Below are 26,113 nucleotides of genomic sequence, written 5' to 3'. Positions count from 1 at the left end.
CTTAATGACTATTTTCTGTCTAAAGTTATCTTATTGGCTTGCATGATGACACTAGGCAAGAATGGGTAAAACTGTGCACCATGCATGGTTGTTATGTCAACAATAATCATCCTTTCAATAATTTTTTTTATAACCCTGTTTTCTATTGCGTTTAGAAGATTTGTCAGATAATGAGGAAGTGTTGCCTAAAGAAATCACAAAATGGAGTTCTAACGATCTCATGGACAAAATTGAAACAACGGAAACTGACGAATTGCAAGGTAAGTGTGAGTATATCACGTTAGCGTCTCTGATATTCCTAGAAAGCAGATTGCACAGCCATGGTTATACAGCACTCCGTGTGGGGCAATCACTGTTATAAATACCCAGCTCAAAGTAAGACCTCTAATCCAACATAAAGGTTTTACCTCCAAATATCTCTAACTGGACACACGTAGGCCGTTCCTGTGAATTGAGTATTTTGCAGACATAACAGTTTTAATGTTAAGCTCTAGTCCCTTAAAAGAAAGAACAACTATATCTGGGTTGTTGAACTTCAGGCCTCAAGGGTTCTAAAACAAGCAGGGTTCATTTTTGCTATCCTGGCTTGAGAAAAGGCAAACAGGCTTGAGCAAGTGTGTGCAGAATTCCTGGTCTCTTAATGGCTCTTGAGGCCTGGAGTTTGACATGAATGTTCTACATCTTACTCAAGAGCAGATGTCACATCCGAAACACACAGCAGGCCTTTTCAAGATTCCATGTCCCATTTGTTGTATCTGTTCAACAGATTCCAGGTCATCCGACATTCCTTTGCGCTATATATATATATATGTGTGTGTGTGTGTGTGTATATATATATATATATATATATATGTTTACCCGGTCAGGGATATTGACTTTTCGATTTTCCTTGTTTTAGGTGACTCGTACCATGAAACTGCAGAATACACAGTCAGTTCAAGTGTGGAAGGATTAAGCATAATGGAGGTAGGTACCAGGGAGTCTGATGACTTAATTACGGTGTCGGCTCCAGGATCTCCATTAGCATTAGCCATAAAGATCTTGGCCAAATGCACTATAGAGGATCTATAAGACACGCCTTACCTAATGGAGAAGTGCTATTGATACTAAACCCACATCATCCAATTAGCTTTGTAAATATATATGTTCCAGTCTGTTTGTTCTTCCTTTCAGCAAGGTGGTGGATTTAAATAGGCCTGGGATTTAGCCTAGGCCACTACTGCATTTGATCAGCACCGACCTCAATGTCTGTCTATTAGTAAATCACCAGCTATATTGTTTTTGTCTGTTGTTATTATATTGGGTTCTGTGATAAGTACAAACAGGGGTATATTACAGGACCTGGCCTGAAAATATGACACGGTCTGCTCATCTGTATAAAAGCAGATCTTCACTTCCCTGCTGAGTGACGAATCTGTAATTGTGATTAAAAAGTAGTAATTACAGCCACACCAGACCACAAATGTCTGTCCCCCATGCACTGGTGTTAAGCACAGCTTCCATTTATTACTAAGCCTGCAGCATGATAACATATGGATATACACAGCTGTACGGCATAAAAGTAAGTTGGAAAGCCTGTTTTTTACTGCCCCTCTGACCCACAATAACACAGAAGTAGCTGTACTACATACATCATCTTAACCCTATACATACTTATGATGTAGGACAAGGAAGACATTTGTCAAGGTGTAGGTCATAATGTGGTGTTGTTTTTTGTTTATTGATTACCCTGCATTTGTGATTTTCAGTCCAATTTGTTTGCCCCTTCGTGTTACGTTAGGTAGCAAACAGTCTGGCACACAAAGCTAAAGAAGAAAATGAATACACATTTCTGTTTAGGGTATAATGCTGGCTTCAGTCAAAAGATAGTATAGAGAGGTTGTACCACATAGTGCAGGGGTGTCCAAGTTTTTTCTGCAGTGGGCCACTTCATCAGAATTGTATACGTGCGAGGGCCGCACTTTTTTTTTCACTGAGAGAAAATATGGCCTTTAATAAAATATGCAGATTAAAATAAAGTAAATGACACAAAACCTTTACTTTTCCTCTCACTCACTGATTTCTGGGATTTCTGGGCCTACAAATTCAGGATTCTGGATAAGTAAAAATGAAATACCGTATTGGCTCGAATATAGGCCGCACTTTTTTCCCCCACTTTAAGTCTTTAAAGTGGGGGTGCGGCCTATATTCGGGGTCTAGCGCCAGGCAGGGTTAGGATACAGATCCCCCGCAGCGGTGCAGGGGACCTGCATCCTACTCCCCGATACGCTTAGACAGCCTCCCCTGCCAGCACTTTCCACGGGGGGGGGGGGGTGCCGGCAAGGGAGGTTGTCTAAGCGCATCGTGCGGATGGTCACCGGTGACCGTCCGCACGATGCGTTTTACCTCTGCCCCCAAGACCTACCAGAGGAGACTCCCGGGTCTCTTGCGGGGCCAGCGGGGGACATCTACGCAATACGCGTATACAACTTCCGGTGCCGGCACATCAGCTGAGTGCCCGCAAGACACCCGGGAGTCTCCTCTGGTAAGTCGGGGGGGGCAGAGTGGCAGCATATCTCGGGGGGGGGGGAGGAGGACAGTGGCAGCATATCTCGGGTGTGGGGGGGGAGAGACACAGTGGCAGCATATCTCGGGGGGGGCAGAGTTTTTTCTTTAAAAAAGCACCAAACTTTTAGGGTGCGGCCTATATACGGGGGCGGCCTATATCCGAGCCAATACGGTAGTTCTATTTATTTTAGCGATGCACTAAAATTTAAATTCTGGACCAAAACCGAAAATTCAGGGTTCACTTAGCCAAAACTGAAAGTGACCCCCCCACACACTTTTAATAAAAGTAAGTTACACACCAAAATTGTACAAAAAAATTATATATTATGATTGTTAACAGCAATCTCAGGCATACCCAGATTCCAGCATGTACTGGTTGGCTGGGCATTGTATTTTTTGTCCAATTGTAGTGTGTAACCACACTTTTATTAAAAGTAACACACCACAATTGGACAATCATCCCAAGTCAGCCAATACATGCTGGTACATGGTGGCTGTAAGTGCAGACCCCATACGGCTGGCAGCATCAATACACAAGGGGGGGCAGCTAGCCAGGTTTCAGCATGTACTGGTTGACTTGGCAGGATAGGAGTGTGATTGCTAACAGCAAACACACTCTTTTTATACCCAGGCAACCAGTAAATGCTGGAACCTAGGCATGATGGGACTGTGATTGCTGTTAGCAATCACACTCCTATCATCCCAAGTCAGCCAATACGTGCTGGTGCAGGGTGGCTGTAAGTGCAGACCCCGTACTGCTGGCAGCATCAATACACAAGGGGGGCAGCTAGCCAGGTTTCAGCATGTACTGGCTGACTTGGCATGATAGGAGTGTGATTGCTAACAGCAATCACAGTCCCATCATGCCTAGGTTCCAGCACTTACACATCCATGCTATCGCACACTCATTCATTCATTCACAGATTCATTCCCTCAATCAGACATTCATTCACACAACCTACCCCACCCCCTTACCTGCTCTACAGCTCTCGATGCTGCTCACAGACTTCAGCAGGGGGCGCGGCCTCCCTCGTTCTCCCCACAGAGGAAGCAGCTGGAGCAGAGAATAGACCCTCCCACAATTAAGCAGCAGGGCTCTTGTGATCCTGGCTACCGATCTCACGCGGGCCGCACCTCGAGCTTCCGTGGGCCGCATGTTGGACGCCCCTGACATAGTGTATGTTTAGCAGTAGTAAAGAGTCCTTGTGCTTTTCTCTTTTAATGTCTTGTATCCTATAAATATGTTGTTGTGCCTATTCTCCCTTTAGCCCTTTTTTCCCCAAGGCTAGCGTGATGGTTCATAGAGCCCTAGAAGAAGAATGGCACCCCCTCCAACATGGGAGAGGTTCCGTCTCTTCCTATGTTGTATATGTGGTGGGGCCAGGGACGTTCTTTTTGTTAGGAAATCAAGATGGTGAAAATATCATGTTTGTTAGATTATTTGCTCACATTCAGCTTCATGCTTGCATTTTAACCACTGAAGCAAGTGTTGTGCAACTCTTACCATTGTGCATTTGTTTTATGAAGCTAGCTGTCTGCCTATCTTATCCTTGTAAATTAGTCTGCTTTTTCCCAATCCGTATCTACTCCTTTTAAGTTATAGATATTGCTGCAGTCGGGTGTAGCTGTTAATTAATAATGCCATGAAGTTATCAAACGTCATGCTTCACTGCTATGACATCATGGAGACGGCTAACAGCCGTAGCAATCCTTAGCATGTTGGCTGTATTTTTACCTTTTAACCCAGTGCTGGCCAGTACTTCAGTGTGAAGAGTAGTATAAGAGAAGGCATTTGAGCATGAACTGGTGAATGTTAAGGAGCCTCCAAGTTTATATTTTGACCTTTAGCAATTTAAACAGCCATATTTGTTAGCATGCCAGACAGCTCTACATTGTGAGTATCTGTTGAGTTTATTTTGTTTCCAGACTGGCACAGAGAGCGAGCCGTGTTTGTGCTTTTCTGTGCAGATGCACACAGCTGTTATCCACGCACAAGGCATTCCCAGCATTCCAGCTGTCACACTCACAAATGTCATTGCAACCTCCGCTGCGGCAGTAAGTACAGCAAGACACAGCTTTGTGGATTGCCTTGCGTGTGCAATACAAGTAGTATTATTAGAATAGTGCAAGGAAACCATTTGCACACAAGTCTAACCCGTCGGGTCCTCGCCCTCTGCATGCTTTGGCGTGTCTCATGGATAATGCAATGGATCCCAGGTGTGTGCACTAAAACCGAACATCTGTTATTGAATGTATTGTGTTCCACTGTCTAAATCTGGATTGTGCATGGTCCAGTCCTTTTGAGGACACTTACATGCATTTTGACTTATCTGTTAGTGGTATCCAATTAGATGGATACCAACTCACCCGATTCCGCACTTGGCATTCTGTGGACTTCTGCCTCATGCTTCAGTGTTCTTGGGGCAAAAATGGACTCTTGCCCCCACCCTTATCTTTTGCCTTATGCACCCGAAGGGGTTGAGTTGGTTGATTCAAGGATTGGTTGGTTGAAATAAATGATGGCATGAAAATTACTCTGACCCTGGCTTTTCCTCCTTTAGAGATATTAGTCTTCATCCTAGTATCAGACAGACATTTTATGTGCATACAGAGATACTTATAAAATAGCATTTTTTTTCTCACATCACCTTTGATCTAAACCATTATTTCTCTTCACGCGCCTGACCTCCTCCCCACTGATCGCGTGCTTGGCGTATGTGTTTTGAAATCTTTAAGATGCTCAGTAAACTAGCGTCAGGCTATAAAAGTTCCCCATTTAATGATTTCAATATTAAGGTAATTAAAATATAGTCTTAAAGATATCATAAACTCTGCCAAACTCTTACTACACAATACACAAACTTTGTACAAGTTACGGTTTAAACTACCCTGGAAAAAAAAGATCAGATCTTTACATTTTTCAGTTTCCACTAAGCACCAGATGTGTTTCCTCACACGCAGTAAGTTTAGTGTCTGTCGCTTTCCATGTTCTCCCCATGTAAGTTGCAGACAGCATGCGGTCTAAACAAATCATTTAACACATGCGCCAAACACGTTCACAGTCTGAAACATCTCTGTGTTTGAATCCTGCCACTTCTTTGAGCCACGTGGAATCCGACATAAACATGCGGAGAGCAGCTAGCCGGTTTGCTAATACCATTAGTGACTTGATTATGTATTGGTTTTAAGGGGCTGCATGTTTATTGTGGAGAGCTACATAGTGATCGGCGTCTTGGACTTATTTCTGCAAGGCAGGGACATTGTTACTAGGGGAGGCTGAAGTCCTGGGTTTATTAGTCAAGAATATGGGAAAATAACAGGATGCCTCAGAGATGCATGTTTACAAAATTGTATTGTATGGGCTAAGGATGTATAGTTTTTGTGTGAGTTATATAGGGGCATGTTTTGTGTAGGAGCAGAATCTGAAAGCAGGTAACAATTCAGCCTGTCTAGTCTGCTCATATAAAATAAGATGAGAACAAGAGCGTAATAGTCTTATGCCTATTCCATGCATGCTTACATTCCCTAACTATATAAATTAAGAATGTTAATATTCCTAAACAGAATAGCAAGAACAGCGAGATGCCTGTGTGTGTAGCGGCCCCTATGCAGTTCTGCCCATGACATCAGTCATACCTTAGAACTCTGGACTTTCTACACCAATCTCAGGGCAGATTATCAGGTCACGTAGTATGGAGATTATTCCTTTATTTGTGCCACAGTTATAACTTCATTACATAACATTTGAAGGATACTCAATTGAAGGGTTACTTTTTTAAGAATATCAAGGTCATGTAAATGTTATTTGTAGTAGGTTCCTTTTGGCTGCACAACCAAGGTACCTCTAAGCTGTCCCCGTCCTTACAATTCAAAGAGTAACCTAAGAGTGTGCATCAAATTATTATTGGGTTCACAAGTCATAGTCAGCACATGGTTATGCTTATAGACCCATCTAAAATGTGAACAGTATGAAGTTATTTACAGCCGCGCATTAGCTGTGTTTTATAAATCCCAACATGCCCCTTTATTCAAACAGTACAAAGTCTGTGATGGGATTTTATGGCCCATTTGGGAAACCACTGTGGATGGAATGTTGCCTACAATGTTAAGATTTTTGAGCTGTCAGAACCTACTAGATCTGACATAGCCATTTAGTGCATCTTGGTCTCATTATATAATGTTTCTGCTGGTCGTGTTTGACAGGATGATTCCGCACAGGTCTCCATGCAGCCATGTAAGATCCATGTCCTAATTATGGTACTCCACGGGGGCAATATCCTGGATACAGGCAGTGGAGACCAGAGTTCCAAGCAGGGCGACGTCAACACCATAAACTCCGTTTTTGACACCGTGATGAGGGTCCATTACCCTGCTGCGTTGGGACACATTGCAGTCAAGCTTGTGCCCTGCCCAGCCATCTGTTCAGAAGCATTTTCACTGGTCTCCAAGTAAGTTGCCTTCACTGCTTCCACTCATCCTCCATGTGTTCTATTCTGCCTTTGCCTATACTATTTCTCCGTATTATGACCTACCAAATATATATCTTCTCAGTCATCTCTTCCTCTCTTTCACATCTTTCATGCCATTTCATGGACTCAACGAAAAAGTATTTACAACGCAAAAAGCATAGAACACAGTCTTCTGTAGCAGAACTGCAAATAAATTAGTGACACCTCTTGATACCTGCTAAGTGTCCTTTTTTTGGGGGGGGGCAAATCCATCTGTCTAAGAGCTCAGAGTGTTGAGTATAAATGTCACATAATTCTGTTTAATTTTGTAAATAAAATATAATCTTTTGAGTGCTGCACTCAATGAAATCAATAATTCAGAAAGTCTCATAAATAACCTTGGTACTAGCCACTTTAGCCATTTGAAACGTTGGGATGTATGCCTCATGAAGAAGAATAAAAAACGTTAAGTTATTGTATTGAAATGTTTATATCACCATATCTTGCCTTATGCAAATGAACTGTTCTCTGTTTCTGTAGTTCGTTTGCATTAGGTTCTTCATGATGCTGACAGTGCAAACAGTTTTGAAACCTGGTTTATTTTGAGCTAAACATCTAGAATATTTTTGATTATTCACCAAGGTGCTGTTCACCAAAAATTTAACTGTACTGGAGGATACTGTTTTTTTTATTTAACAATTTTTTTACATAACGCATATTGCTTCATGATATGTAAGCGAGTTGCAATATAAACGGTACATAACCAGTAATACCACTTAAGTATTATATTCAATGTGCCTTTGATTAAAAATGAAAACATTTCTCAAAGGAATGTAAGCCTAAAAGCCAACATTTGAGTTGATTATGCAATTATAATAATGGCATTTGGTTATAAATAGGGTACTAGGGATGCAGCACCAGGCATGTAACTGAGAATGGAAATTGTGTGTGTCCGCAGCTTGAGTCCATACAGTTATGATGAAGGCTGCTTATCTAACAGCCAGGATCACATACCACTGGCTGCCCTGCCGCTGCTGGCCACCTCTTCTCCACAATATCTGGAAGCAGTGGCCACAGTCATCCATCGTGCCAACCAGGTGTATGCAGAGTTCACAAAGTCACATGAGGGGGCTTCCTTCACTGGACAGGTGAGTTGTCAAAGGAAAGTGAGTGCTACTGTTTAATTATGCATGTTTTTTGGGGGGGTGGGGAATGTTTTGGGCCGCACCGCACAGTCCAGTGTCCCATGCAGCACTACTAACAAAGGAATGTGTATTAAAGTACTTTGTAAGTATTTTAATGTGTCTTCTTCAACCTGTAAAACAAAACGCTAAGCTTTAGAAAAAGCTCAGCACCACTGTTGTGAGAGTATCCTTAATCTTTCTGTCTTGAGGGTTCTAAAAAGAACTATGAATGTGTTCTGCTGTAAAGGAACTACCATACCCAGAGTGATCAATGACATTCTCCAACTGTTCACCATATCATAAATAAGTTTGATTTGGCATTGTGTCACTTGAAGTAAGGAGTATGCTTGTTTTTATGGTTCAGGGCTCAGCAGCTTCTAGCCGCCAAGCACATTGTGCCAAAAAAGAATTGCCGTATTTGAGCAAAGTATGTCAGGGGCTCTCAACATGGCAGCCTGGATGTGCAGTCTAACTGGTTTTCAGCAACTTGGAATCAAGTTCAACACATCCTTCTGTATTGTGTTCAAGTCTGGGATAGCACCACCAGTTGTGTTAGATGTCTCCTAAGTGTCCACATCCAGTGAAGCATTTTTCATCTGCAACCAAGGATTCTGAGTAGAACAACCATTTTACTGCAACATGAAACCCCATTCAGTCCTTTCAACTTCAAAAATATAAAATAAAGTTGGAATTAATCGCTATAAATTGCCAAGGAAATCTTCTGGGATTTAATCTTTTACATGATAAACCAAGACCCACTGTTTGAACACTAGGTAATTACAGGATTATAGAAAGAGGTCACAAATGTATTAATCTGCATTACCCAAACTCAATCTTACTGAATTCCTTTAGTGAATGAACCCCTTTAAAGCATTGGACTTCACATTTTCCTTTTTGTTTCATGGCTATGGGTGCCAGTAACACTTTATTGATATTTGCAGTCATCGACTGTTCTATCGACCGTTCTTTAGACTGTTAAAGTTCACTTTGGCTTCATCTCTGGCAGGGTATTTCAGTGCAGTAGATTATGTGGCTGGATGCTCATCCTGCATTGTTTTAGCTGCCTTTAATAGTAAGATAGCTGAGGGAACGCTGGTTAGATCTGCATTCTTAGCAGCATCAATTCTGTTTGTAAAGGGAATGCTGTGATCCTTGCAAAAGCATCAGATGGAAGCTTCCTCACGCTTCTTTCAGCTCCAAATAGGAAGTCTGTAGGGCTGCCATAAAGGTCATTTTTCCCCAGCACACATCTGACAATACAACCTATAGTTCTACTCTGCAGTATGTGGGGTATATAAACTCACAAAAGGCAATGAATTACAGGTTTATACAAACCTGTGATGCAGGTAGTGGCCAGCAACTTGTTAAAATTAGAGTTGTATAAATAAAATGTCAGATAAGGCATCCCTAGAACACCAAGAAGATCCACCTTATTTATTGAATTGATTTTTGGGAAAATGACTATTGAAGCCTATTTACAGTGACATATAAGTAAAGAACAAATCGAGCTATACTAATAGGTCTACTTGTGTTTTTTTTCTTCTGTAAAACCCCAAACCTTGTTTATTCTGCATCCTTTACCTCCCTTTGCCGTTCCTTTCAGGTGTGCTTAGTTGGCGACTGCGTGGGAGGAATCCTAGGATTTGATGCCTTGTGTTACAGCAATCAGACCGTGTCGGAGAGTCAGAATAGCAGCAGAAGAGGGAGTGTTGTGAGTGTGCAGGTAAAAACCAGCTATGCTTGACCTCATCAAAACATTCCCTCTCATAGTCTGATGTGTTACTTTAGTAAAATAAACAAGAATATCAGTCTTGGAAATGTAGTATTGTGGCAGGCATTAAAGACACACTAGAGCCATCGTGTTCACTTTAATGCATGCAATAGCTGCATGGTCCCTTTTGAATTTTTATGTCCATTTTGCAAATGCATGAGAGGGGAATTGGGCAGGGGTCTATTCAGACCCCAGTGTGCATGTGTGGTAAGTGCTGCTTCTAGCAGCCAATCAGTGGCAAGAAATGTCAGACCATGGAGGAGGTGGGCAGCTGCTGCAGCAGGACTGCAACTTCTAGGTCAGGTAAGAGCTTTTTTATTTTATTAAATGTGTATATGATGGATGGAGTGTCCCTTTAATAATAAGATACCGCATTATTATTTTTGCAGAACATTTTGCTTTTGCAGAAGCTGTTACATTTTGAAGTGATCATGGTACAATTAATATCCATTCCTACTTGTGTGCTAGGACACAGATCTCTTATCCCCCGGTATCAGTGTCAACAATAGCTACTGCTCCAGCAGTTCAAACTTGGAGACCAGTCGGCATCTGAGTCGTAGCAATATTGACATACCTCGGAGCAATGGTGAGGACCCAAAGAAACATCTTCCTCGAAAGCGGAGTGATTCTTCTACTTATGAGTTGGATACCATCAAACAGCACCAAGCTTTTCTCTCCAGGTACATAAAGCACCCTGTTTTATAACGTGGGACATTTAAGCCTAGCAGCACAAAGTATGGCCCTAAAAAGGCCAAGGCCTTAAAATTGCTATAGATATTGATTATTTTATAGGAGTTGTCTCCATTTGTTTTTCAGTTTACACTCTAGCGTCCTGAGGAATGATCCAGGATCAAGAAGATCAAGTAGCTCCACAATGTTGGATGGGGGGAACGTTGGAAAGTTTGACTTTGAGGTCACAGATTTCTTCCTGTTTGGATCACCTTTGGGTCTAGTACTAGCTCTGAGGAAAACAGTGATTCCTGCTTTGGACGGTAATTGTATGGGATTTCAAAGACATGCCAGGTCAAGGGATTTAGTATTCCACTGTTATAGTGTCCTGCAAATGTTTTTATTTATGTGACTTACCTACAATTCACTGTTCACCCAAGAACCTCTTAATGTAGCATGGACCATAGTTTCATCCAGTAGCATTTTTCTAGAATGTGAAAGCATAAGGTTGCCATGCAAAATCTAAATCCACATATGGACCATCACCCAGAACACAAAGCTGTGTGGAAGTATAAGATGAATTAAATAGAACCCCATTTCGTATTAAGTGATTAAGAGTAGAAGTTTCTTATAGATGTAAAGGGATTCAATAGTAAACTAGATATCTACGTAAAAGGGTTGAAACGTAAACAGAATAGTTAAAAGGTTATAGCTTACTATTACTTTTGTAACTAAATGCAGCTTCGGGTAAACATCATTCCTAGTACTGTTAAATGGCCAAGTACATCCCCTGTACTGTTTGAGACAAAACAAGAAAATTAAAAATTACTGGCTTCTATCAAAGAAGCCAAAGTTATTTTAAATGTTTACAGACTCCTTCAATGTGTCCTAGCTCAGCTCACCATCAATTAGAGAATACATTCTTTTGACCCTGGAACGAGGAACACATATTTTGTAGTGGACTCCTTGCGGAGCAGTGTTTACCTCTGTTTTGTAATTTTTTTATGTTCTGTTAACCAGATGTGATTATTTTTTTGTGATTCATCTTCTCCCAATATTTTTCATCTTTATTTGCCAGTTTTCCAGCTCAGACCTGGCTGCCAGCAGGTTTATAATCTGTTTCACCCAGCTGACCCTTCTGCCTCTCGATTAGAGCCACTCTTGGAAAAGAAGTTTCATGTGTTGCCTCCTTTTAATGTCCCTCGATATCAGAGATTCCCACTGGGTGACGGCAACTCTGCTGTGTTGGGTAAGTGGCCAGCCTGTAACATGACCTCCTATCCTGTATTAACATCAGGTCTGCAACTGCAATTTGTGTAAAAATATATTGAAGTGCTGTCTTACATGCACTTGAAATTGACATTTTACATTAAGGCTTAGGACTAGGCTTCATGTTGCCTCCTGTACATTAAAGGATATAACAGGTCTTCTTAGGCTACCAGCAGTTTTAAAAAATAAGTAGGGCAGAATATTTAATGTATCATCTTATGCCAAAGTTAGGGAGAACTTTAGTGGTAATATATAAAAGTGTGCATCCGGTGGAAACTTTAAAAAGTAGGCTTATCACCATAGCAACCATTCTCACCATAGCAACTACTGAGATGTTCCTGCAGAATGGACTTTGCACTAAAATATCTTTTTATATACAACCCTCCTTTGAATTAACACTTAACAGTTTTCACTTTGAACAGTTAATATTCCTATAACTTCACATGTTGCAATTTTTGCTTCTAAAGTGATGGCAAGCCATAAATATCCCAGCTCAAGTCCATCTACAGTAGCTTTAAGATCTTAGATTTCCAGAAAAAAAATGCTTTAAAATTTAAATTTAAAAACACTATAGCAGAGAAATGATTTAGAACACACTCTGTTTTGACATTCGCATCTATGTTGGTTATCAAAGAAATTGAAATAATACAATGTAAATTATTCAACAATGTACTGAATTATTTCCCAGTTGACTCATTCAACATGTAATCGGTAAAGGGTGCTTTCCTCATCCACTATGTCTCCCCTTAACTAGAAAATCCATTTCAGTCCCTTTTTCCTTCTCAGAGAAGTGATATTTCAGAGTAGGCTAGCAGTCTCCATATTAATACACAAAGGAGAACAGATTCCCACAGCTAAGTTGGCTCATAAGCACAATAGTCTACTAGGACACTTCTGCCCAAAGATGGACCTTGGTCCCAGGTCAATACCCTTTTTTCCCTTCTCCTCTCCCATCCACCTTCAAAGTGGCCCTGCGTTGTCTTGCTACATGTTTGTAGTGTTTTGTCCTTTGTTTTTTTTTTTGTTTCCCTCTCATCCACATCCAGTTGAGGCTGTGCAGAACAACCCCATCCTGCTCATGGAAGGCAGCCCAGCGGTTGCTCTCCAGCGTCAAGATGGCGTCATGGAAACCAGTATCCCTGTTCCTGTCCTAAGCTGCCAAGACACTTCCAGTAAACATGCCACTTGTTCTGAATGTGTGTATGCTGCTCTCATTTTGTCTTCTCTGCACCATACTCTTGTTCAATATGTCTTTCTCAACCAAAAGCTTTTCTTCATATAGTTGATAAATGGTCAGAATTACAACAAAAAAAAAAACTGGGTCCCTGAATCCAAAAATTACACATAAGACATATCAAGGACTACAGCAACCTCTTCTGATAATGGGTCATTATTTTCTAATCCACAAACACAGCGCACCAGCCACTATGACCTGCTATTTTACAACTGCGATATTCTTTGGTTTTAGTAAAGGAGGTGATGACTTTAACCGTTTCAACAGCAGCATGACCATTGGTATCAAAAAAGTAGAAGAGCTTTTGGTTTTAATGGTTCTTTCTGTGTGTGAAGATGTTAATTCAATTTCCCTTTTGATGCATGGCTTTTATAAACAAAATAGACAATATGGCTGTGCCTTATTCCCCAGTCTTCCTTATGCTTGGTATCGAGTGTACGCTCATGCTAGTCTCATTGCTGTATTACCCTTTGTTTTATAAGCTGATGTGGTTGAACACGTGAACGTTTGATATCATGCTCTGCGGTAGCTGTTATGTGACTGCTGTGTGTGACTATGTAGTAAGTAGTGTGTGCTGTGTAAATATGTCCATACAGTGGAAAAGCAATTCTAAATAATTGCCTCTAACATCTTGATAATGTTAACCCTTAGAACACACCATCAGACATCATACTGAATACGTTGTTTACCTTTAAGGTACCTTTTCACAAGCTAGGCTATAAGCATATTCCATAGGGGGTTCCATCACTTTTGGACTTTTATTGCATTAATAGAGTATTTCATGAATGGAGGCAGAATTTATGATCAGACAACCATTCTTTCCATATTTTATCCTTGCTCATATTATAAATCTGTGGTGTGAGGGTTTAGAGGTCTAAGCATCCTAAGTCAAGATGCCATTTATTTATGTGCTTATGTACAGGAAATATAAGTAATTCATTGTTATTATTTAATTTTAAAATATTCATTACTAATAGTAACAGTTACAGCGTGACTAGATAAAACATTGAAACATAGACATAGACAGCCGATAAAAACCAATTGGCCCATCTATTCTGCCTAACTTGTCTAAGATTGAATATAGCTGTATGCCTATCCCATGTATGTTTACATTTCCTCACTGTATTAGCCTCGACGACCTCTGCTGGCCAGCTGTTGACCTTCCTTATCTGATAGGGGTGCTGTTATTCTGAAAGATTATGGACCGGTTATATATAAAATTCTGCCTTATGGCTTAGTCTCTCCCACCAAAGAATCTATCTATTTAAACAATTGTTTTAGCTGACGTTAGAACTGTCCAGGATTTCCTTCCAGTAAATCATGGCAGATTTCTGTCGGATCGCCATTAAACAGATTACTGTCACAGGGGATCCTGCCAGGTTATTGTAGCCCAGAGACGTCAAACTCGTGTGAGTAGTGCAGAGCTGTTAATCCAAGAGGCTTCACCTCCAGGGTTTACCCATAGCAACTTAACCTTTAGTTTGCAGATCTTCAATAAAGCACTGTGGAAATTAGAATTGAAGCTAAAAAGTTTACTTGCTGGACCCTTATCACAATAATTGCTACCCTAAATAAAGTATGTTCTCTCTTAGTCTCTATGTTAGAGGCTCCTGCCTCGCTGTATATTTAATGTCATTTGAAAGTGCTTACTGTCGCCAATAACAAACAAAGCATCTCCACATCTATGTATGATCTACACTCTTTACCCATGTAGTGAATTACATGGTTATACCTACTTCTAGAAATAGATTAATATATTCCTTTGCATACATGACAACGATGCCAGTTGTGCTTTGAGATATTCCGATAGTTCTATTCTATTTTAAATATGCATTCTCTGTATATTAATATAACGTATTCTAAATGATTGTTTAAAAAGAACAGGGTGTATAGAGGTGTTTTGGGGGCCCTGTTTAACTGTTGAGTAGCAGTCTGTATCTATGTCCTTCCATTCACATTTACAATGCTTACTAACAAACTATTCAGGAGGCATTCTGGCAGCAAGAAGAGTTTAGGGGAAAAAAGCCTATTAAAAACATAAGCTCTTTAAAAGTATCTGGAAATCCTAAGAACAGTCCTATGAAACCAATACTTCCCTTTTATGTATTTTTTTTTGTTTGTACAAGATATGCTCCTCAAAAATATTTCTGTTTTCCTTTTATTGCCGCACAAAATTACATATCTTCGGATATATATCCGAACATAGGTATATATATCAATATGTATATGTGTATATACATGTGTGTGTATGTATGTGAATATAAGTATGTTCACATACATATGTTGATATAAACAGACGTGAACATTGCCTTGCAAGTCTGTTTAGACCACTTGTCTCATATTACTGAATTGCAAATGGTACCTAAAAGTTTGGTTTCAAAATTGATTATTGCACGCATTCTTCATTGGGTTTTAACATCACACACTGTAGGGAAGATGTTTTTAAAGCAACCTATCTTGGGTCTCATCATGTGGCTTCCGTCCTCTGCCATGTCCTCTGCTTTCCGGCAAACACCAGACATTCAGACTCCGTTTTTAATGGTTTACAGATGGAAGCCATTGGTAAAGTAACTGTGCCCTTGTTAGCACATTTAAAAACATTTGTGTAAATTGGGAGCTTCCAGAGTGCGGGGGATTAATATTTATTTACCCAACATATTTAATAAAAAAAAAAAAAGAAAGGAAGCATCGTGGCCTTAAATAATTGATTTTGAGTTCCAGTGCTTTAAACATCATACAGAATGAAACTTCAGTGTACCAATTATAATTAAGTAACATGACAGAACTTGTAAGTTATCTGAATATATTTGCAAGGCCATGTACACACACACACACACCTGTATTCATGAAGATACACACACCTGTATTCATGAAGATACACGTCCTTCTCTTAATCCTTCTGTATTGTGTGTTATGGAAGCTGAAGGATTAAATAAAGAAGAGCTGTATGGTTTGTGTGGTTGTGCTGTCTCTAAGCATTAATGAAATAATGTTATTTCATTTGCTTGCCATTGTAGCGGGTTTGCTATGAGGATTCGGTGCATTCTATCTTGTGTTTCTGAATGCTCTCTAACATGTACATCTAAGCTGTCTGCTATGCATCTTCATCCCTCCTAATGCTTTCTTGTTTTTTGTCCTGTTTGGGTCTAAATTTTAATTTGTTTTGTTTGTTTTTTCCCCCCACGCCCCTGTTCCCCTGTTTTTTTTTTTTGTTTCTTTGTTCTTTTTTTTTTGTTTCTTTGTTCTTTTTTTTTGTTTGTTTGTTTTTATTTTTTCGGTTTCATAGCGGATGTTGTTCAGTTTCATGGTGCAGTCTTCGTGGAAAATGCCTCCCCTTCCTCCCCTATAACAGCCCCTCACTTCAGGGGATACCGAAGAGCAAGTGAGATCAGCATTGCAAGTCAGGTCTCTGGAATGGCAGACAGTTACACAGCTTCCAACATAGCCAACAGTAAGTGCCTTGTTGCCTAAACAGTGTGGTCAAGGATTCAGTGCCAGTTTTACCCCAGGGAGGGTTCATGGAGTATACAAGTCTCAGTACTGCTACTGGAGCCTCAACCCTAATCTGTCAAGCACGCCAACTAATGTCAAAGTCATGTAAGTGGCCCCGTCACCTGTTGCTGAAGTGCAAAGCCCATCACCCTCAGACCCACTGGGAGTGATAGGAGGCATACTTCATTAACAAGTGTGCCACTGTGCTGTGTTCAGTGGGTGTTGATCTACTTAACTTTGAAGAGAAATGTCATTTAATGTGGCTAATTCACAGAAACATATGTCTCCTTTCCAGTACAAGAGCATGGATAGCGCTGCATTGTGTATATACAGAAAAGGTTGTTTTACTGCTGCTATAACTGTGTCTCATAATCACTTTTTGATGTGTGCATTTACAACTGTCAGTAAAATCATGAAACAATATTCTGCCATCTTACTATATATTCTAGTATTATTATATCTTAATCACCATCTTAAGTGCATCAAAGACCATCCAACAGGTTAGATGATTGCATGCTTTATGCAGTTGAAAAATAGACTCAACGTCTGACCGCTTACTTACCCTATTTATGGCAACCGCATTGGCCATTTTTTCCACAACATATTTACAGATACAAATCACATGTTGCTTACCAGCATATGTAAGGGGATACCCTGCAATGTGTTGGAGTAACTGATTCCTTTCTGTTATTTTATACATCCCACATATTGCAGGGCAGCACTAACATGTGAAATGTATATTTATCCTGGAAAAAGATACTCATGTGGTCACCCTATCCCTATGACCATTCCAGACGTGCTTGAAAGCCTGAAAGGAGACTGTAGGGAGCAATCGCTCAGTGCGGCTCATTCAAACACTTCAGTGTGTCCCCATTCATTCCTATTTTAGAGTAAAGCTGTGGATCCTTAAATACCGTTATCCAGATATAGGAACATATTACTGTTTGTTTTTTGGTGGGGAGGAGACAGCTCTGTTAATATTATTTTTAAAATTAGATGTAATCATAAAAAATGGCCATTTAAAAGTTGTAAATAAATAATCAAAAGTTATTTTAATGTAAACATTGACTATATGTGTATTGGAAGCAGATCTGGACAGGCTGGTGACGGTTGAATTTAATTGGATGCCTTACTGTACTGAAAATAAAATAATAATTTAGGGCTCAGTCTCTAAGCTTCTGTTTGACAGAGATGTTCTCTCTCTCTCTCTTTTCAACTCTAGCCAGACTTTAAGCTCAGAGCATATGTGTCAGTGAGAACATCTAAAGGCCTGAAACGATACATATGCAAAAGCTAAATGTGTTCCACGTGTGCTTTGTGTATGTTCTGCTATATTTCTGTTTTTTTTTTTAGTTGATTTTGCTTCAACATATTTACATTTATTGTAAGTCTTCTGCACTCTTTCCTATGATTTGAGCCACAGAATACAAGTGATCACCTGGCTGATAAGTTCCTTAGACCCCTTGAAACTAGCTTGCTTCTGAGATTGATGGAAACATTGTCACATGGATGCCTTTTGCAGTACTACTTGAAAGAGTTAAATGAGGACTGTGGATATGGATCATGGTCCACCCTGGTGAATCCATGCTTTATATAGAATCCATTATATCTGCTTCGGTGCTGGAGGGAGACTTGCTTGATATATACAGGCATTTCATTGAGCATCTTTAAGATGTTTGCAAACCCAAGACACTATTACGGGGTAATCAGATCCTTAAAGTATCACTCCTCCTTTGCATAAGGCAATCATGAGCATACCCAGTGAATGGTGGCATCTGGTCACCCTATAATATTAGCTTTTTGTGGGCATCATTGGCAGTCAATAGATTGAAAGTGCTTACGGATTTGTGTAACATATAACCAGCACACGCTGCTGTTTCAGAAGATTATTATCTTACCTCAATATTAAATGGTCGTTAATATCTAGAATGCTAAATATGGAAGTTCTACTTTGGAATTCCTCATCTTGACTCCTGCGTGTTTTTCTCAGCCCTTGCACCGCATAACCTGTGCCCTTTTAAATATGCTCACATCATTTTCTTGGGCAGTTCGCTACCTTCCAAACCAGTTGGTTCCAATTTTCTAGACGGCAGATTGAAAAACCTCTCCAGGGAATAGTTAAAGGGAGAGAACCATCATTTTTGTCAACAGGTCTAAATAGTGGAGCGCGTGTTTCTCTTTGAAAGCGGCACAGGGTTTCTTGCACACATTTTTTTTTTATCTGTAAACTAGCTAAATGTTTTGGTTTTTGGATCCGTGCTGTGGGGTTTTTGAAGAAGGCAAATTCTGGAGAGGGGAAACTCCAAGATTTTTCTTGGGATTTTATTATTAAGTGAATAAATAGACTCTCTAGGCAACAACAGTCATTCATGGATAAATAAGGTGAGTATCAATAGGCTGTGGTGCTACTTGGGTCCTGGTCGCTCAAGGTTTAGGGGGATTGACCAGAGTCTTTGGGGAAATAATTGAACAAGCAAAGTGCAGCGATCGTACAAGGTCCTGCAGTGGTAACATATGCGCTTCAGAATATGATGGCGCTATATAAATCAATTCAGAATTATCATTTCTTATAGAAGTTTTATAATCCTTATTCTGCCCACTTTTATCTTGAAGATATACACTGCTCATGTCTTATTAACTTTGTCTTCCAGCAGGTGACACTAACTCCCAAAAATATAAAATAACCAATACAAATGTGCCAACTTAACGGTGCCGTTCCATTTAGACCAAACATTTATTGCACTTTCTAGTATTTTGCGCAAATAAACACCCGATCACAGAAACTTTTAAGTTTCTGTAATAACAACGTCCCAGAACAATTGTCTCCTGTAAAAACCATTATGAATGAGACAACATTTTTTGTGATTAATTATTTCTGCAAAGGGTTTGGATGTTTCTGATGCTGTGTTTGGTTATAAAAGTGTTAGACTGAACAGAGTAGATGGAGCAGTACCTTTAAGTATATGTTTTTATTAATGCTGTGCATTGTGTTGGAAGACAAACCTTAAACTCCATTATGATTTTGCATGTTTGTGTTCTTAATTGGTGTGTTTGTTTTGTTCCTTTAGAAACCAAAACTCAACTTAACAATTCGAGAAAGCTAAGTCTCCTGTCAGAGCTTGCCCTCCCATACACCTCTAATACAAAACCAGAGCCCCCCGTAACACATAGAAAATACCATACTGAACAGACTCACTTAGGAAGGAAGCTAGAGGTGGGGGATTGGAGACACACCATGATCCCACATATTACAGACGTGGATATGTCCAAAGGTATTGTGCGAGAGCAGCGGTTCTACTATTAACCCATCAGCTATCATTACACAACTTAACCCCTTTGTGGCTGAAAGGAATACTCACACCTTCTTCTTAAGTACAGGGGTAGGCAACAACTGACGTTGAGACGGTCGCCAAATATCCCATGTGGGCCATTGAATTCCACAAGACAGTGATGTTGATGTACTGACACACGTGCCTACTCCTGCTTGAGACAAGAACCGGGTTCCAAGAAAATAATGTCTTTAAAAAAAGATACTAAATTAAGCTCTATGAAGAGAAGATTTTGTAAGTTTTCAAGTCAAATGGAATATTAAGCCAACAAATGGGTTAAAAGTGATTAATTCAACTCCTGTAAACAATGTCTACCTATCTTCATTCCATTCTTTAACTGATTAACCATAACCAAATGTACCCTTGTGGGGGTCACATCCTCTGCTCCCCTACATGGAATCTCTTGTTGATGAGTTTAAGCTGCACAATGGCATATTCCGTTGACTTCTCTTCCCGGTACGTATTATGCTACCTGGGCACAGCCTCATTTTCTAGCCTCTCCTTTGGGGAGTTGGGTGTTCTGGGTATTCCCATTCAGTAAAAACTCTTTAATCTTTGGACTTCTCTTACTTAGAGCAAAGCCTTCTATATGCCAGCTGTTTTAGGTCTTTCTGTATTAGCATCCAGCAACAAGTGCCATTTCTCATAACCACATTCTAAGGCATCCTAAAAAAAATCCAAGAATTTAAGTCTGAATAGCAAGTGTGTCGTATTATGATTGCTACAGCAGAGATGTTGTTGTGCGTTTCTCATAAAAAAAATAAAAATATTGCAGCATTTAGACTCCTCTTCAGGAACAAACTAACAAGATGTGTTAATAACTAATTACTAACTGTGTCCATGTTGATTACACATTATCCTTCCTAAAGGAACACATTGATGCAGCAACTCTAACCTTGTTGCAAATAACACAATAACTGCTTGAGGGTCCTAATTTGTTAGGCGGTGAACTTTTAAAGCAAGGAAATTCTTCAGCTGGCCCGAAAAAAAAAAAAAAAAATCATACAAAATCATATGCCGATTATAAAAAGTTGGTTCATCGAAAAAGAAAGTAGGTGTTTGATATGGGTTATGTGTATATCCTATATATCATTACATATTGCAATATTAATGTCTCTGGGCATCCTTAGCAAACAAAATATTTAAAAGGGGGCCGGAACAGCTTCTGCTCTAATATATCCGTATGTTTGATTAAACTGTGTCCAGTAACCTGCTTCAAAACTTTTTATAATAAACCGGGGGGCAAAAACTAATATCTGAACACTTTTCACTGCTAAGCAAATTGGTGGCACCTCATTTCCGGGAAAATGTAAGGGGCAACTAATGTCTTACTGCTTTTACTACAATGTAATATATTGTATATATCACCCGATATTTACAAACTGGTCTGGTTACTTGTCTTTTTTTCCGGGTACTTGGTTTGCAATGCTAACACACATCCTCTGTCAGTTGCAGCTAAGTGGTGGGGCACAAAGAGAATTGACTACGCTCTGTATTGTCCTGACGCCCTCACTGCTTTCCCAACGGTAGCGCTCCCTCACCTTTTCCATGCCAGCTACTGGGAATCTACAGATGTAGTCTCATTCCTATTGAGGCAGGTAAGAGGGTAACCTTTATTTTTTTTCCCATTTCATAGAAGTAGGTTGACCACAATGAGCCTAGGCTCTTAGTAAACTCGCCATTAACTTCTTCAATGAGGTTATTAGACAAGCATACACCAAAGAGGAGACACATAAAAGGTACTGTGTTAGATGTTGTAAAATAGGCTCTTAGCAGTGTGACATAAGGTGGCCTGTATACATTCACTAAACTATGGGTGTGTAATAGAGTTTATAGGACTATCGTCAATAGTTATTACCAGATGATGAATTACCTTCCATTTCACCTGGGAAAAATGGTATGATGGAGAAATGCAAGTGGGATTTATAATCCCAGTCTTTAAAAGTGGTGCATGTAATATTAGCATTATATAAAACAGTTACTAAACACAAACTTCAGTAACCGCTTCTGTTTACCTTCGTGTAAAACACTTTGCTTACCCCTTGATGGTCTACAGTCACAGTCTCTTTTTCGTATAGCATCATTTTCAACTGCTTCTGTTGCATGCTGTGCTAGTCTTACTGTCTTTTTTTTTTTTTTTTACTCTGAAGCTCTTCCTCCTAACACATCACATTTTTTATTAATATCTTCAACTCACAATTATCTCCTGGCACCTCATATTTATATTATTACGTTAATTCTTTAAATTACTATTCACTGTAACTTGATCTTGATATTACTTGATCACTTTTCTTATTACTGATGGCCTTAAATGCCATTTCTTGCCTTGCATATTAACATCCCAAGATCTTTTGACCCATTAGCTTTCTACGCCACATACAGAAATGAGGCAGCCCTATGTAAATTAGCTGACGATCTCACGATGCCAATCCCAGTCATATTAACCCCTTTACTGCTTTTTACAATGTTGACCAGTTTCTCCTTAGTCAACCTCCGACCCTCTTCCATTCTCTGTATCCTATTTGTTTCTCTCCATCACATAGCTATAAATACTTTGCTCTCCCCAGATAATCCATCATTCCTGACAATAGTGCTGTGAATATTTTTGCACATTTATGTGCCTTGGCTTTCCCTCATAGGCTTATGATTTTGCATGTCTCATTTTAGGATTGTTACCTTCCTTCTGTTCCTCTTAACGCCACTCCTATACATCTGTGCCTTGACCTTTCCATATCTGCAGGAGGCAAGGCATGTACCCAAGGGGGTTTTGGTTTTAACTGACATTTTTACAATCCCCTGTCGAAAGAAAAGTTAAAGGGCACTTTACCACCAAAATTTGAATTTCCCTGATAAACACTCTTGATGTTTTTTGCTGACATGGACATAACCCTACCTTAACTAAAACAGTGGAAAATGAATTGTATTTAATATTAAGTGAGGCTTATCTGTTATTAGGTCATAGTGGTTTTGTGAAAATGTTTAATAATGTGATAAGATGGTTTCATCCTGCTAATCATTTTCGGGGGGGGGGGGGTTCCCCACAGGTCATGAGACATGAAAATTCTAGCATTCTTGAGCTGGTTGGAAAAGAAGTCTCTGTGTTTAGCCCATCAAAGCCGAGGGAGAAGTGGCTGAGGAAGAGAACTCATGTGAAATTAAGGGTATTTGTGGAATACAGTATACAGTACATTCCCTGTGTAACAGGTTTCCATGTAGGGCAACATTACCACAGATTTTGCAAGCATATAAACTCTTTAAGTGGGCTTGGATGCCTACATCATGGAAAGGCACCCGGTTAGACAAATCCTATGAATAATCAAGAATGAAACTTCTACATTAGCATATGTTTATTACACAACATAGTGGATGACCATCACTTTAAGGGAGGCTAGAACAATATTGGGGAACGCACACAGAATCTAATAAATATTTTTGCAAGTATTCATTTGAGACTCCTTAGTGTTCAAAGTGTCATTAACATAACAGCATTCCTGTGTTCGGTGAATCCTCTGTGTTCTGTTTGCAGAACGTTGCTGCCAATCACAGAATTAATGATGCGGTTGCCAATGAAGATGGTCCGCAGACCCTCACTGGAAGGTTTATGTACGGTCCTCTAGATATGGTCACTCTGACGGGGGAAAAGGTTTGTTCATGTTACATTTATCAATCTGTGCATACACTGTGTGTTTATGAGAGGACCTTTTAATAATGTAATGATACCAAATGCCATGTATGTGCCCTACGATACTTTTAAGTTATACCTTCTTTATTACATCTCTAGGTAATCTGTTAATCAGTTTAGGCATCTTCCCATGTTAGAGAACATGTTCATTAACTAATTTTAGGGAATTTAAACTTATATCAATAAGGATTTTTTAAAGAAAACTCACATTCCAGATTATACCTGATTTACTAAAAATAATAACACAAGTGACCGGATTCAGTCATAGTTATGTGACAGTTTCCCTTTACAAGAACTTTCTGTTGCTTTTTTATCCTTTTAGGTTGATATTCATATTATGACACAACCTCCAGCTGGAGAGTGGGTCTACTTTGATACAGAGATAAGCAATAGCAGTGGAAGGATTTCCTACTTGATTCCCGAAAATAAAAGACTTGGAATTGGGGTGTACCCTGTCAAAATGGTTGTCAGGTGCTGTCATTTACTGTACTATATTTAGTTTCTTCACTCACAAATGACTAAATTATATGGTCTTAGTCCTTGCAGTATAACAAATGTTAGTGTATGTTATTTGTAAGAATGGCAAGCTGTGTTGATATTTTAACATGCTTTGCTTTCTTTGCGATAGAGGAGACCACACATTTGCCGACAGCTATCTTACGATTTTACCAAAAGGGACAGAATTTGTGGTTTTCAGCATTGATGGATCATTTGCAGCCAGCGTTTCTATTATGGGCAGCGACCCCAAAGTCCGAGCAGGGGCAGTTGATGTAGTGAGGTTTGTTGCCTCTGTCTGTTGAAGTTAATCATCTATGGATCGGTGACAGGCAGCTGAATTAACACATGCCTTGTTATCCCTGCAGACACTGGCAAGACCTTGGCTACCTCATTATCTATGTCACAGGCAGACCTGACATGCAGAAGCAAAGGGTGGTGGCATGGCTCGCACAGCACAACTTTCCCCACGGCATTGTGTCATTTTGTGATGGATTGGTCCACGATCCCTTGCGGCACAAAGCAAACTTTCTGAAAAGCCTCATCACAGAAGTAAGTTACTTTTTGGGAGTCAGATTCTATTCTCTTGTATGTGTGCACTTAAAGCTCTAGCATTTCCAGTGCCCAACATCAATTTTGTGACAGTATTTATTGCATTCTTCCGTTGTGCACTAGATGTTGTATGGTATACTAGAAGCTTGGTAGCTGTAATGAATCTATCACAGACACCCTTCTTATAAGTGGTATTTGGAGATTCATAAGCCTTTAAAAATGATGACATAGTTGTCATGCAGTTCACAAGCTAACATAATTGTAGCTTGTGTTTCAAAGCCAGCATACAGATATAAGATGGAAAAAAATCTTTTAGTTCATGTTTTAATAATTTAGTTGGTAGAATGAATATTGGCATTTTGCCTTTTTTAAATGCATGCAATTTTTTCATATTTGCTATTTAAGGTTCGGAACCTTTTACAAGAGCCTTAAAAAGTAATTACCTTAAAGTGTACTTGTAAAAAGTTGTGGAATAGAATTGGGGTTCAGCATACAATCTGTTTGCATCCATGCTCATTTATGTGTCTGATTCCACAGGTATATATGAAGGTCCATGCAGCATATGGCTCCACTAAGGATATTTCTGTGTACAGCTCCCTGGGTCTGTCGCCAATGCAGATTTATATTGTAGGACGACCTACCAAGAAGTTACAGCACCAGTGTCAGGTAACAGTCCATCCTTCTGATCCTCACAGAGAAGGAAAGTTGTAGTCTCACTAGTAACCCACTAGTTGTCATGAACCACTCTGATTCCAGTTTGATGTCATGGTAGAATTTCCTCAGCACTAAAGAACGATTTAAAGACTTAATGACCAGTTGCATAAGGGAATGTTTAACTAACTCTGTACTTGTGTTATCTGCAGTTCATCACTGAAGGCTATGCTGCTCACCTTGCTCAGCTGGAATATAACCACCGCTCTAGGCCTGCCAAGAACACCAGCAGGATGGCTCTGCGAAAGGGGAGCTTTTGTCTACCTGGCCAGTCGGATTTCCTGAGGAAGAGGAACCACTTGCTTCGCACCATTTCCTCGCAGCCCACGGGAAGCAGCAACCATAAACCCGAGAGAACGCAAAGCCAGTCAGAGAGCGACCGGGATCGTGAAAAAGAGCGTAGCCAAAGAAGCATGAGCATTGCGGCAGGATGCTGGGGGAGGAGTGCAGTCACTGCTAAGCTGGAATCTGGCGTTTTAAGTCAGAAATAAGTTCTCGCACCCTGGACATATGCTTGTGCTTGGCTCTTGCCATTGAACTGGAGGTGAAAAAAGGGACAGAGCGTAACTTTGCGGGAAAGATAGGTTTAATCAAATGGTGCTACAATATAACAACATTTAGCAAAGCTGGTGACATAAGACGAGTTCAAACTGCAGGCCTTAAAACCGGGTAGTGATACCCGTAAGATAAATTCAGACAGGACCACCGTGGGTCAAACTGATGTATACTG

At 39.9% G+C, this 26,113-nt stretch overlaps 1 protein-coding gene across 3 annotated transcripts in view; it reads left to right on the top strand.

Annotated features, from left to right (window-relative positions):
* The window catches only part of LOC149289119 (membrane-associated phosphatidylinositol transfer protein 2-like), a 58,180-nt gene extending 32,306 nt beyond the window's left edge, over positions 1-25,874 (top strand). Inside the window, exons 7-24 of one of the 3 annotated variants that reach the window (XM_089490977.1) lie at positions 156-260; positions 899-966; positions 6,751-6,995; positions 7,954-8,143; positions 9,783-9,902; positions 10,419-10,630; positions 10,767-10,942; positions 11,698-11,868; positions 12,935-13,084; positions 16,409-16,573; positions 21,393-21,541; positions 22,988-23,104; positions 23,470-23,586; positions 23,948-24,096; positions 24,254-24,403; positions 24,489-24,672; positions 25,210-25,338; positions 25,536-25,874. In XM_089490977.1, the coding sequence (XP_089347103.1) occupies positions 156-260; positions 899-966; positions 6,751-6,995; positions 7,954-8,143; positions 9,783-9,902; positions 10,419-10,630; positions 10,767-10,942; positions 11,698-11,868; positions 12,935-13,084; positions 16,409-16,573; positions 21,393-21,541; positions 22,988-23,104; positions 23,470-23,586; positions 23,948-24,096; positions 24,254-24,403; positions 24,489-24,672; positions 25,210-25,338; positions 25,536-25,874 (2,936 nt within the window). The remainder of the gene's footprint in view (positions 1-155; positions 261-898; positions 967-6,750; positions 6,996-7,953; positions 8,144-9,782; positions 9,903-10,418; positions 10,631-10,766; positions 10,943-11,697; positions 11,869-12,934; positions 13,085-16,408; positions 16,574-21,392; positions 21,542-22,987; positions 23,105-23,469; positions 23,587-23,947; positions 24,097-24,253; positions 24,404-24,488; positions 24,673-25,209; positions 25,339-25,535) is intronic. The other 2 variants (XM_089490976.1, XM_089490975.1) reach the window with 2 other exon arrangements.
* The last annotated feature ends 239 nt before the right edge of the window (positions 25,875-26,113 follow it).

The sequence above is a fragment of the Sceloporus occidentalis genome, unplaced genomic scaffold, assembly GCF_023333645.1.
Source record: "Sceloporus occidentalis isolate IW3139 unplaced genomic scaffold, rSceOcc1.0.p SCAF_48, whole genome shotgun sequence".
Taxonomy (NCBI): Eukaryota; Metazoa; Chordata; class Lepidosauria; order Squamata; family Phrynosomatidae; genus Sceloporus; species Sceloporus occidentalis.
The sequence above is the reverse complement of the archived record's forward strand: the minus strand, read 5'-3'. Positions and strand labels throughout refer to the sequence as shown.